This window comes from Tachysurus fulvidraco, chromosome 8 (assembly GCF_022655615.1).
Source record: "Tachysurus fulvidraco isolate hzauxx_2018 chromosome 8, HZAU_PFXX_2.0, whole genome shotgun sequence".
NCBI classification, from domain to species: Eukaryota; Metazoa; Chordata; class Actinopteri; order Siluriformes; family Bagridae; genus Tachysurus; species Tachysurus fulvidraco.
In genome coordinates, this window is record NC_062525.1 from 8,686,194 (window position 1) to 8,698,391 (window position 12,198).

Genomic DNA, 12,198 nt, shown 5'->3' on the forward strand with positions numbered 1-12,198 from the left:
CTTTTTCCTCTTGCAGTAATAATGGTGGTCACCAGGGGGCATCACGTCGCTTTTTAACACATTCTTTGGATTTAAAATTTACAGACATTACTGTCTCCTGACCACCAGGGGGTAAAATCATCTTCCTTAAATCAGCGTCTTACAATATACTTTGTTATAGTTTTTACATTTAAATATCTACGCTTGAAAATGCTGAAAACTGGTTTCGTTGTTAGTACATATTGTAAAAATGAATTCAGAAACTAAGACTTATGAAAAAGTCAAATGAGTTAAATTGGGTATTTTTCAATTATTTTTATTTTATATATATGATTCTTAATTATATTGTACAAGTTATTAATATTAATAACTTGTACAATATAAATTATTAATATTAATTAATATATAATTTCATTCATTTTATTAATTTCTTATTTTATTAGCATTTTACAACGTTTTGTGTCATATAAATAAGACGACAGCACAAGAGACGGAGGGGGTAGATTTAGTCTGGTGAAATGCAGGGCTTCGTGTCTGGCCTTCAGGCCCTCAAAACTGTGTCACTGGCTTCAAACTGTGAGTGGGTTCAGTCAGGCGGACTGACTGCCACTGAAATAAAAGATTAAGATGGACAGAAAATCCACCAATGTTAAATTCATGCCTTAACTGTGTAATGGGAAATAAAAACATACCCTGGGATATTACTGGACTTTTACAAAGTGCAAAGTACAGAGAAATCTGATATTAGTTGAATATTAGTATGTTCTTATTATGATAATCTGCAGTAAGTAAAAGGATTTGCAGTGTTCATATGACATGTTAATTCCTCTACTCGAGTACATATACTATATTAGCAATAATTCACTTGAATAAATGCACAAGCAGCAATCAAGAGAATCACTCATGTAGGAGTAAGAGTTATCTGGTTGAAACAACTTAATGAACCTTTTATCTTGTATGCCTACAGCGTACACACAAAAAAAAACCCTAAGTGAGCTACCCTAAAGTGAGCGCTTCCATTACCAGCATTATATACAGTAAGCTAACATTAGCCAACTTAGCCAAATGTTGTTGGTTATACAGTATAAAGTGTGCCTACTAAGTGATGGTGCTCCAGGGGACACATGGCTAAAACTGTAAACTTGCTGATATAGAATCATCACTTTGCCAACTGGCTACTTATGTCAAGAGAGATTAAAGTAACTATTTGGGCTGGCTGTGTGTGTGTTTCTGTGTGTGTGCGTGTGTGTGCACGTGTGTATGTCTGCATGCATGTGTGTCTTCATTCCTCAGGGGTTGTGCTGATTTCAGAAGAGCAGCATCTTCACCTATACTACAGAGAGACCAGCTTTTGGGTAACCGTCTTTGGGACGGCCTTCTGGATTTTTTGAGTAAAATTTTTTATTTAATTCTTGGAATTAGTTTTATTTAATTCTTGGAATTTAATCTTGCATTTTTACAAATAGTGATGGCTGAGAGGAAAATGTCTGTTGAGGATAATGAGCAGCAGTCTCTGCTCTGTGTGCTGGGCTCTAGCAGTCCCAAACCACGGGTCATGTTAGGTGGCATGTTCTGTAGTGTTGAGGGTGCTTTTGAAAATAAAACTCTCAATTTCGAGTCGTTCAACCCGAGCTCTACCAGAAGACACAATGGGAGCAGTCGTTACTCACGCACTCTCTGTGAGCGAAGCACCCAAACACCACCGTCTGCATCTAAGGCAACAGAGTCCCCTGGTTTACAGGAGCAAACCACACATACACCAGAGGACCAGCAGCAGTGTGAGAAGGTAAGACCAAGATTTATTAGGAGAAAAAAGATGTAGTATTATTTACTATGTGTATCAGTTGCTGGAACCTTATATGCAGCACATAAAATTATCATTATTTATTATCAGTGCTCTCTCTCTCTCTCTCTCTCTCTCTCTCTCTCTCTCTCTCTCTCTATCTTATATGGTAAAGCTTTGAAGAAAATTAAATTCATGCCTCCAGCTTTTGCTGAGTTTTGCATGTTTGCTTTGGCAGTTTCTTTCAGACACTCTGGTTTCCTTCCCAATCCAAAGATAACTTATAGAGCTTTGTGTCTCTAAATTGTCCGTAGTGTGTTCCGAGGCTGTGTGAAATTGTGCCATGCATTGGATTGGTCGACCAACTTTTGCCCCAAGTCCCTTGGGATAGACTTAACACCCCTGTGTCCCTGTGTATGATAAGAAGTATAGAGAATAATTGAAAGGATAGAGAAGAAGAAGAAGAAGAAGAAGAAGAAGAAGAAGAAGAAGAAGAAGAAAAGAAAAGAAAAGAAAAGAAAAGAAAAGAAAAGAAAAGAAAAGAAAAGAAAAGAAAAGACTCTAAGGTCTCTAAGCACCTTTGACTGGTCTCCCGGAGGTCCGGTATCAGGGTGCGGTACTCAGTAAGCAGATGGTGTTCGGCTGGAGGATGATGTTTAAAGGGAGGAGGGGTATAGGAAGTGTGTGTGTGCGTGTGTGTGCGTGTGAGGGATAGGAGAGGGAGGACTCTGGTCGCATTGTTTAGCTCACATCCCACATTACACCGCGCTGCACCCGGTACTGAAAGTGACAGCACCCTTCCCCTGCTTTACTGCCCTGTGACCACACATACAAACTCATCTCATCTCCAGGACCTCTTCATTCCCGGCTATGTCTTTCCAAGGCAAGAAGAACGTTTCCCGTGCTACGGTAAGCAGCAGCGGTGCGGCGGCGAGGAGAGATTTACCGGAAAAGGCGATGGCGAACGGAGACGCGTTTTATTATCCGCGTGCAGCGATGGCGCCGGTTACAGTCTAGCATCTAACGGCTTGTCTAGACAACCTTAACCGTAATCTGACCAGTGGTGTGTTTTCGCCTGATATAAAACCTCAGTGATATTTTAAATGCTATTTACTGGATGAGTCTCTGAGCCACGCCGATTTTACTACTATTCATGAAATCTAACCAGTTCATTGTGTCACACCTCCGCTGTAAACATGCATTTCAGCTTTATTATTGTTCTTATTATTAGTAGTAGTATTTAAAATCAACCCAAACATCTGGGATGTGTTGTTCATGATATTTTAGATCTCCAAAATGTAAATAATCCAGTGTGTGTGGCCTAGAAGACTGGCTTTCCAGGTTTTCCAGATAAACGTTTCATTTATAAATGTCGGAAAAAGAAAGATTTTTTTCTTTTAACATACACGTATATATATAAAGCATGTCCAGGTATCAAATCATCTTAGAAAGGTCTTAGTGCATTTCATTAGTCAATGGTGTGTGAATATCTTTCTGGTCTGTTGTCACTTGTGCGCTTGGAGCGTGAAGGCCTGCGTACATCATGGACACAGCTGCAGGAGGGTGATGGAGATGTGCTCATGGTTGTGTTACAATTGTGTTACACTGCTTTACCAGCATGAACTGTTTTCTGAAGCACCCATTATCCCTTCTAAAGAATAATTAAGATATTTGTGCAAAACACAGGCAGTAAAATGCACTTACTAATGGCATGAGTTGAAAAGCAAGCACTGAAGCATGCTGGAAATAAATCTTCTTCAGTTCAGCAGCTGTCTTCATGGCTAATTTGTCTAATGCGTTCATTTGGAGAAAGGAGTGTAGAGAGAAAAGTCAGGGGTGTGTGCCGATGGATGGCGCCATGTACAGCAAAGATTCCTAGTGGATTAGGAATGGGATGGAGAGAAAGCTTTGTTAGATTTTGTTCTTATGTGGTAAGATAAACCTGATCATCAGAGAGTCAGTCAGGAACTGTGGATAAGCTTTGCTTGTTGATGTGTTTCTCAATGTGCAGAGTGACAAGATCATCATCAAAGGAGGGAAAATTGTGAATGATGACCAGTCCTTCTATGCTGACATTTTTATCGAGGATGGAACCATTAAGTATGTCTTTCTGATAGACTTTACCTGCAAAAATGAATGTCATGTGTGTTTAAGTGCACCCAAACCTGTATAAAAAGTTATGTTGTATGTTTAAATATAAAATTGCTTGATGTAGTGCTTCTACACAATGTGCCATTAAACAACAGGTTCGGTGTATTTAACCACAATTTAGCCAAATTTCACAATAGTGTGATTAAAATATTAGAATATAAACCTTTTTTTCCCATTAAAAGCATTATATCCAGCAGTCTTAAATTGAGTCTGTCATTTTAATAATATATCTGTCACTCTCTGTTATCGATTTCTCTGTACAAGTCTGTGACAATTTACTTCAGACTTATACAGAGAAATTGGGCATTTAGAGAGTGACAGATAAAAAAGATTCTTTGCTCTTTGTTTCATTTTCATAAAATTTCAATACATTAGAAATAACAGTTGACTTTTCCTATAATTCTCATTTACCCACCTCACTTACTGATGGAACCAGTTTAATATGTCATTCAGCTAATTTAAGGGAATTTAACCCGTTAATTATAACATCATTAATGAAATCTGCTCATTTTTCACCGTTTTTGTAAACTTTTTATCTTCATTATTCACTTAATCCAGCTCTGACAAAAAAAAAAAAAAAAAAACCTTGATTTGTAGTGCTGCTGTACTAACTCATAGTTAACGTTTTTGATTGAATGTATTCCTAGGCCATGTCTGTTAACTCACTCTGGATGAGGTTGTCATTCATTTGCTGTAATTGTAAATGTCAATCTTCCTTCCTGTGTCATTCAGGCAAATTGGGGAGAACCTCATTGTGCCCAGTGGGGTGAAGACTGTGGATGCCTATGGGCACATTGTCATCCCAGGGGGCATTGATGTGAACACCAGCTTTCTGGCACCTCACTTGGGAATGATGCCTGCTGATGACTTTTACCATGGCACATGCGCTGCCCTGGCAGGAGGCACCACCATGATCAGTAAGTTAAAACTGGATGAATAACATAGTTAAGTGTATAGAAAAATATATGCTGGTTTCTCAATGAATATCAGAATTATAAGAGAGAAAAAAGAGACAGGAGATAATAGGATGCAAAGTAGTCATGTCTGAAGAAATGGATGATGAAACTGCGGTGTAAAAGGAAAAGAAGGGAATCATGGGGAGATTAAAAGGGTAATAACGATAAGATTTGACAGCACTTGTTAAATAGGTTAGTTATTTACAGACCGGTAAGAAAAGAGAGGATTTGACTGGTCACTGGAACAGAACTGAGTGTATGTATGAATGTGAAAGCTTGCCCTTTCTAATTAAAATCATGAGATTCAGAACCACAGTGCTGTCACAAAGTGTAATCTTTTTCTACTCCTCACTTGCCACAATCGCTCAATTCACCCTCCATTTGTACTGTAGTATGCTTTAGGGAACTATCCTATCGTCTGGAAGGATAGAGACACTAAAATATTTATTGGTCTATATAGTCTACAAACTAATTAAATTGTAAATACTGTTATATAATAATAATAATAATAATAATAATAATAATAATAGGGGTCATGGTGGCTTAGTGGTTAGCACGTTTGCCTCACACCTCCAGGGTTGCGGGTTTGATTCCCGCCTCCGCCTTGTGTGTGTGGAGTTTGCATGCGGTCCAAAGACATGCATGGTAGGTTGATTGGCATTTCTGGAAAAATTGGCCGTAGTGTGTGATTGAGTGAGTGAATGAGTGTGTGTGCCCTGCAATGGGTTGGCACTCCATCCAGGGTGTATCCTGTCTTGATGCTCGATGACGACTGAGATAGGCACAGGCTCCCCGTGACCTGAGAAGTTCAGATAAGCGGTAGAAAATGAAGGAATGAATGAATAATAATAATAATAATAATAATAATAATAATAATAATAATAATAATAATAATAATAATACACACATACATACATACATACATACAGTACATACATAATGATGAGCACAATACTTAGTATAGCCCCTTTGCTTAGCAGTTAATATCAGTGCACACCTGTCAGATATGTTTCATGTGTTTCTCTCTATAGTTGACCATGTTGTTCCTGAGCCTGGCATCAGTTTACTGACTGCTTATGACCAGTGGAGGGATACAGCAGATAAGCGATCATGCTGTGACTACTCGCTGCACATCGACATCACCCGCTGGCATGAGGGAATGTTTGAGGAGCTTGAAACTTTGGTCAAAGACAAAGGTATTTGTTGTCATATTTGGAATCATTATACATGCATGTATTGTATATGTGTAAAAATCAGGACTGTGCACCATCACAGCTATTAAAGACTGAGTAAGAAAACTGTAAAACTGCTATAATCTTTGTACTTTATGTAGATCTGGCAATATTTTAGTTTTTTATTTTATTAGTTTAAATTTTTAGTATTTGAGTTTAATTTTGTCGATTTTGTTTAATGTTGTTTAATTTTGTTGCTTTTCTCTGTTCATTTTGTTGCTGATTATGAGATTATATTATGTGAAATAATTCATGGGTTCATTTGCAAATTTCCATAGTGATTTTTAGTGATTTTTAGTGATTCTAATTTGTAGGTTTGTTTTCACATCTGGTCTAATAGGGATTGTGTTTTAGGTGTGAACTCCTTCCTGGTTTTCATGGCGTATAAGGACAGGTATCAAAGCTCAGATTCACAGGTATGTTTGATAGTCTACACTAATGTGTCTTGAGTCACTCTCCGAAATATTATGTACACCCTGGTTGTTAAAGTGAGTGTGATGTAAATATTAAAACTAAGCTCTGCCTTTATTGTAGATATATGAGATATTCTCCATTTTGAGAGATTTGGGGGCGATCGCTCAAGTTCATGCTGAAAACGGGGACATTATTGAAGAGGTGATTGAAAACATAATTGCTGGGATCTAAAATAAAGCCTCCTTACATACTCTGTATTTAATAAAAGTAATGTATTTGGTGATTTTTGTGGTCTCAGGAGCAGAAGAGGTTGTTGGATCTGGGGATCACTGGCCCTGAGGGACATGTGCTGAGCCATCCAGAGGAAGTATGTGAATTTAATGAGTACTTGGTTACACCTCATATCCTATTTAGCAGTGTATATACTGTATTATTCACGTCATTTCCGCACTGAACACTAATATACACTTGTAAAATCCACTCAACATGAATAGCAGTAAAGACAGTATTTAAAGATTTAGAGACCATAAAAAAGTCCTCCAGGATCTTTTCTTTCTGATCTGTTCTTTTTATTCTTTTTTGTATTATTATTATTCTTTTTTCAATTCTGGGGAAAATCTTAATTAATTTTGAAAAATTGCACTCCTCCAGACAAAGCTTTTTCAAAAATATTGCACACTTTGCTTGATTTTGCATTAATTTTTAAAATCTTGAACTTTATTGTAAATTGTTATTTTATTCATATTTATAAACACCATCCTTTTTAACACTGTTATATTGTCCTCTGTAATAAATGTCTGTCATTTTCAGTAGACAATCTGAACTCTGCCAGCTGTAACATGTTGAGAAATAATCATCAGTGAGGAATCACTCATTGTGAGTGTTTTCTGTTCACTAGGTGGAGACGGAGGCTGTGTATCGGGCCATCACCATCGCTAAACAGGCCAACTGCCCCCTCTACATCACCAAGGTGATGAGTAAAGCTGCCGCTGATATCATTGCCAAGGCCAGGAAAAAGGGTAAAAATATTAATACTAATAATTAGACATATGGGAAAGTGTGAATCCTGATGAAGAGTCATGCAGTAAAACTGATTAAATCACCTGCTCTCCAAAACTAGGCATGGTTGTTTATGGAGAGCCAATTTCAGCTAGTCTTGGAACGGATGGGTCACACTATTGGAGCAAAAACTGGGCCAAAGCTGCCGCCTTTGTCATGTCACCACCTCTCAATCCAGATGTGGGAACCCCAGACTACCTCAATTCCATGCTGTCTTGGTAAGTCACTCAACAGGGCTACTGAGTGACACAACAGAAATACGGTCATGTGTGAGTATAAATCCTGTGTGGAAGTCCAATGGAGCAAAAATTAGCTGTGTTTTCTCCACTGTCAATGAGTATCTGTGGGTTCATGCTTACAGAACAAGGTAAATAGCACATTCCTTTGAGTGTTCAACTGCCCTGTGAGTCTGATTGTGTGCTTGTTGAACACTACTTTCCGTATTTAGTCACTCCTTTGCATTTGTAATAACTTTCAGTCTTCTGGAATGGATTTTTACTAGATTTAGGAGATTTGTGTTCATAAGAACATTAATGAGATCAGGTATTTAGAATGCATGTGAACTCCTGGCATGCAATCAGTGTTCATCCCAAAGGTTTTTAGCAGGGTTGAGGTCAGTGCTCTGTGCAGGACACTTGAGGCCTTCCATTCCAACCTTGGCAAACCAGTAAAGGAAAATATTCATTTCTACAGCACACAAAGACCTTTTATATAATTGTGTGCTTCCAAATTTTTGGCAATGGGTTTTGGGAAGAACCACCTATGGGTGTTAAGGTAAGGTGTCCACAAACCTGATTGAGTGTGTTAGGCTTCATTGTCCCTATTTTTTAGGTAGAGTGTGAGCTTGCTATTCATTTATGACATTTGACAGACGCCTGATTCCAGAGGGATTACAATTTATCTCATTGTACACAGTTGAGGGTTGAGGGTCTTTATCAGGGGCCCAGCAATAGCAGCTTGGTGGACCTGGGATTTGAACTCACAACCTTTTGATTGGTATACAAATCCTTAACCACTAGGCTAGAACACATCATATTAGTGGCTAGGAATTAGCAATGACCAATTTAGTAGAAAAATTCCAAAATCTTTAATAATGAGTAAACTGCATCAGCAGTGTTTTAAAAATGGAATGACAGCAGTGTTTTTTCTCAAATGTAATGACAATTGCTGTATAATTTTATTGAAATTGAATTATGTATTTAATAATTTAAAAAAATCTCTTGCAGTGGAGACCTTCAGGTGGCAGCCAGCGCCCACTGCACATTCTCTACAGCTCAGAAAGCTGTAGGGAAAGACAACTTTACCCTCATTCCTGAAGGAACCAACGGAATAGAGGAACGCATGAGTATCATCTGGGACAAGGCTGTTGTATGTCACCTTCTATCTTTTCCTTTCTTTCTTTTTCTGCTTTTCACTAACCCCCATATGTGTGTGAGAGACATTTAACAACGTCATTTTATGGCAGTTCTTAATTATAACTGTTGTAGGAGAAAAGTTCTGATGTGCTGCTTGTAGTTTGGCATTTTCGACATCTGAGTTATTGTGCTGCTTATGTTCTGTATGTATTGCGCTGTTTCGCAAAAGAAGTCTTACTTTGTGTTTTTAATACGCAAGGACATATAGGGTTAATAATATGTTTTAACAAAGAAGATGTTTTCTGATCTTCAGGCCACAGGTAAAATGGATGAGAATGAGTTTGTTGCAGTGACGAGCACAAATGCTGCCAAAATTTTCAACGTTTACCCTCGCAAGGGCAGAATCGCTGTGGGCTCTGATGCTGATCTTGTCATCTGGAACACCAAAGAGACTAAAACCTTCTCAGCTAAAACACACAATCTGGTAAATCATCTGTTTTATTTACAGATGGAATTATTTTGAACTGATACTCACACTTCCAAATCCAGTTACCTCTGTGTACATAAAATCACTAAGCCTGTAGTTTTATTATTTCCATTATTTCCCATTATCCTACATCTATATCCAATATTCTTTTAATTATTTATTTTTTTGCAGAATATAGAGATGAATATCTTTGAGGGCATGGAATGCAAGGGCTTTCCTGTGGTTGTCATCAGCCAAGGCAATATCGTTCTGGAGGACGGCAAGTTGGATGTGCTGGAGGGTTCAGGTCGATTTGTCCCCAGGAAAGCCTTTCCAGACTACGTGTACAAGAGGATCAAAGCGCGGAGCAGGGTACAATACCCTGAGACAGAGTTCATAGTCTTAAATGAGTAGAGATTCTTTACATTGTGTAAGAGTAGTATTGGCACTGGTGGAGTAAAACCAAACATTGCCCTCTCATGAACATTATATACAGGAAAAAATGCATAGAAAAGAACATGACTAAATTTAAATGATTTCTAAATATGCTGTAATTATTTTAACTGTGTTGCAGATGGCAGAGGCTCGTGGTGTTCCTCGAGGTAATTATGATGGTCCAGTCCATGATGTAATCAGCATGACCAAGTCTGTACCTCCAACTCCAACCGGCCGAGGGTCATGCTGTCCAGGGAAGAGTGTGCTGGGACCAGCTAGAAACCTGCACCAATCAGGATTCAGCCTGTCTGGTAATCACTGCTCAATATTATTTGTCTTCTGTGGTTACTCTGAAGTGGAATTGTTATATATTTGTGTGATTTTGCACATAAGAACACACAAAAATCTTAACATTACAAAAGGTTTTTGGGCTGAGCTTAGCAAAGTGAAAAGTGACATATGGGATGTGGTATCTCAGTGGAGGATATTGGAGGATTGTGAGTTCAAATCCCAGTAATACAAAACTTCCCCTGCTTAATCCTCAAGTGCTCAGGTGTGTCAATGTAAATGGCTTTGAATAAGGGCATCTAGAATGCTAGAAAAGTGATTTTTATGGTTTTTGAAACTTGCGAGCCTCATGACATACTAGTTGACTTTTTCCAACATGTATACATTAGTTTGTGTCATGAATTCCATTAGAGATTTTATACCAAAATATTTATTAATTGGTACAAATGGGCTAACATGACTAAGCTCGTGCTATTTTAAAAGGACATTTTAGATATATGCTGTTAAAGCGGATTCTGTTGGACTTTTTGAACCAATCAAGTGCAACACCAAAATACACAACATGGTATAAAGATGTGAGGCTGGGGCTGATTTCTTTCCACCCCTGTTTGTAGATTCAACCAACCTTCCAGAGAGTCGTATCAGGGATCACTGTGAGAACTGAGAAGTAAATGATATTCAACTGGAGGTCTTGAACAAACAACCTCTGGTGCTTTAACTAACTTTGTCTGTCTATTATAGGAACTCAGATGGATGACCACATCCCCAGGCGTACGGCACAGCGGATTGTAGCACCACCTGGAGGCAAATCCAACATCACATCGCTCTCATGAGGTGTGTCCACTGAAGGAAAACATACAAATATCAACAATTGGCTTCCACTTTATTATATAACAATATCAACAATAATACCATGCAAGCGACATTTTATTCACAACCTTTCTACAATTTCTTTCTTCCCAACTGAAAAAGCCCATTGTGTAGCATGAACCATTTTCCAAAACGTGCAGAGTCCATAACCTATCTATATATTCTGCTTTTACATACAAGTAGCATTCATAACGTGATGGAGATAAGTAGTCAGTGATTGTAACGAATTAAACTGAATGGATGACATCCTGCGTTGCCTTTGAACCACTGCTTTTCCTGTCTGATGTGTTCTGGTTTGAGACTGTCTTTTTTCATGAGGAGCTCTGTGGCCGTGTCTGTCCTTTAAACAAGCTACCTATAGATTGTCTTAGCTTTGTAATAAAAATAGAGTTGGTGTAGTTAGGTGTGTATGTTAGTAGAGTAATAAAGAGCCAACAATGCTGTGGTTGAGTGTTAAATATCCAAGGAAAGGAACATGTAAGAAACAACAGACTGTAATTTGTTACAGGTGGAAAGTCATTGCCTTCCATCCATTGGCATCAGTTTGGTCATTTTAGTGTTTCTAATGTGAAACATTTGGTGCTCTTTAACATGCTACTGTGAAGAACAGAACACTTTCTAGCCCTTACTGTCTAGTCTCCTTTAATGTAAAGCTCTCATTTTTTTATTTTTCAATTACAAGGGCCTTAATTACAGATGGCCATTTTTATATCCAAAATAGAAAACAGACCTTACTAGCCAGAAACGTTTGTCTTTTTTTTAAGATGGTAAAATTGAAAGGTTATCATGCTCTGATGAAAGGAAGCCAGTTAATAAATTATTTTTTTTTCTACCTTTTTCTGTGTTCAGTCTGTAAATATGTTTTATGTGCATGTCAACATGTTTAACATTCAATAAACAGGTTTTTAGAGGGAAAGGTTTTCACTTCTTTTTTTTTTTTGGAGTGCTTTGAGGTTTAATCAAATATAAATAATGGTATTGTGCCATGCAACTTTCAATTATGTGGCTGATGGTTTCATCTAAAACAACAGCTAAATAAGCAAGATAGAATTGAATCCAAGCACAGATGTGTTAAAAGAGATGGCAGTGATGGAAGAGTATTAAGAATGAATTGTCATTAATTAGTTACATTACTTTAATTAACATTCCTTCAAATGCAAAAATCTGTGTGTGTGTGTGTGTGTGTGTGTGTGTGTGTGTGTGTGTGTGT

The 12,198-nt window shown here is 37.9% G+C and overlaps 1 protein-coding gene across 2 annotated transcripts; it reads left to right on the forward strand.

Moving 5' to 3' along the window:
• Positions 1–1,432: 1,432 nt before the first annotated feature.
• Positions 1,433–11,939, forward strand: dpysl4 (dihydropyrimidinase like 4). Of its 2 annotated transcripts, none has more exons than XM_027163067.2 (14): positions 1,433–1,765; positions 3,774–3,862; positions 4,646–4,830; positions 5,901–6,065; positions 6,456–6,517; positions 6,636–6,716; positions 6,814–6,882; positions 7,414–7,534; positions 7,636–7,792; positions 8,801–8,942; positions 9,243–9,413; positions 9,588–9,767; positions 9,970–10,141; positions 10,860–11,939. In XM_027163067.2, the coding sequence occupies exons 1-14, from the start codon at positions 1,448–1,450 to the stop codon at positions 10,949–10,951; spliced, it is 2,004 nt and encodes a 667-aa protein (XP_027018868.2). In that variant the 5' UTR covers positions 1,433–1,447; the 3' UTR covers positions 10,952–11,939. The 2 variants fall into 2 exon arrangements, with proteins under 2 accessions (XP_027018868.2, XP_027018869.1); XM_027163068.2 differs by lacking the exon at positions 1,433–1,765 and adding an exon at positions 2,376–2,671 and having other exon boundaries at positions 10,860–11,921.
• Positions 11,940–12,198: the final 259 nt, after the last annotated feature.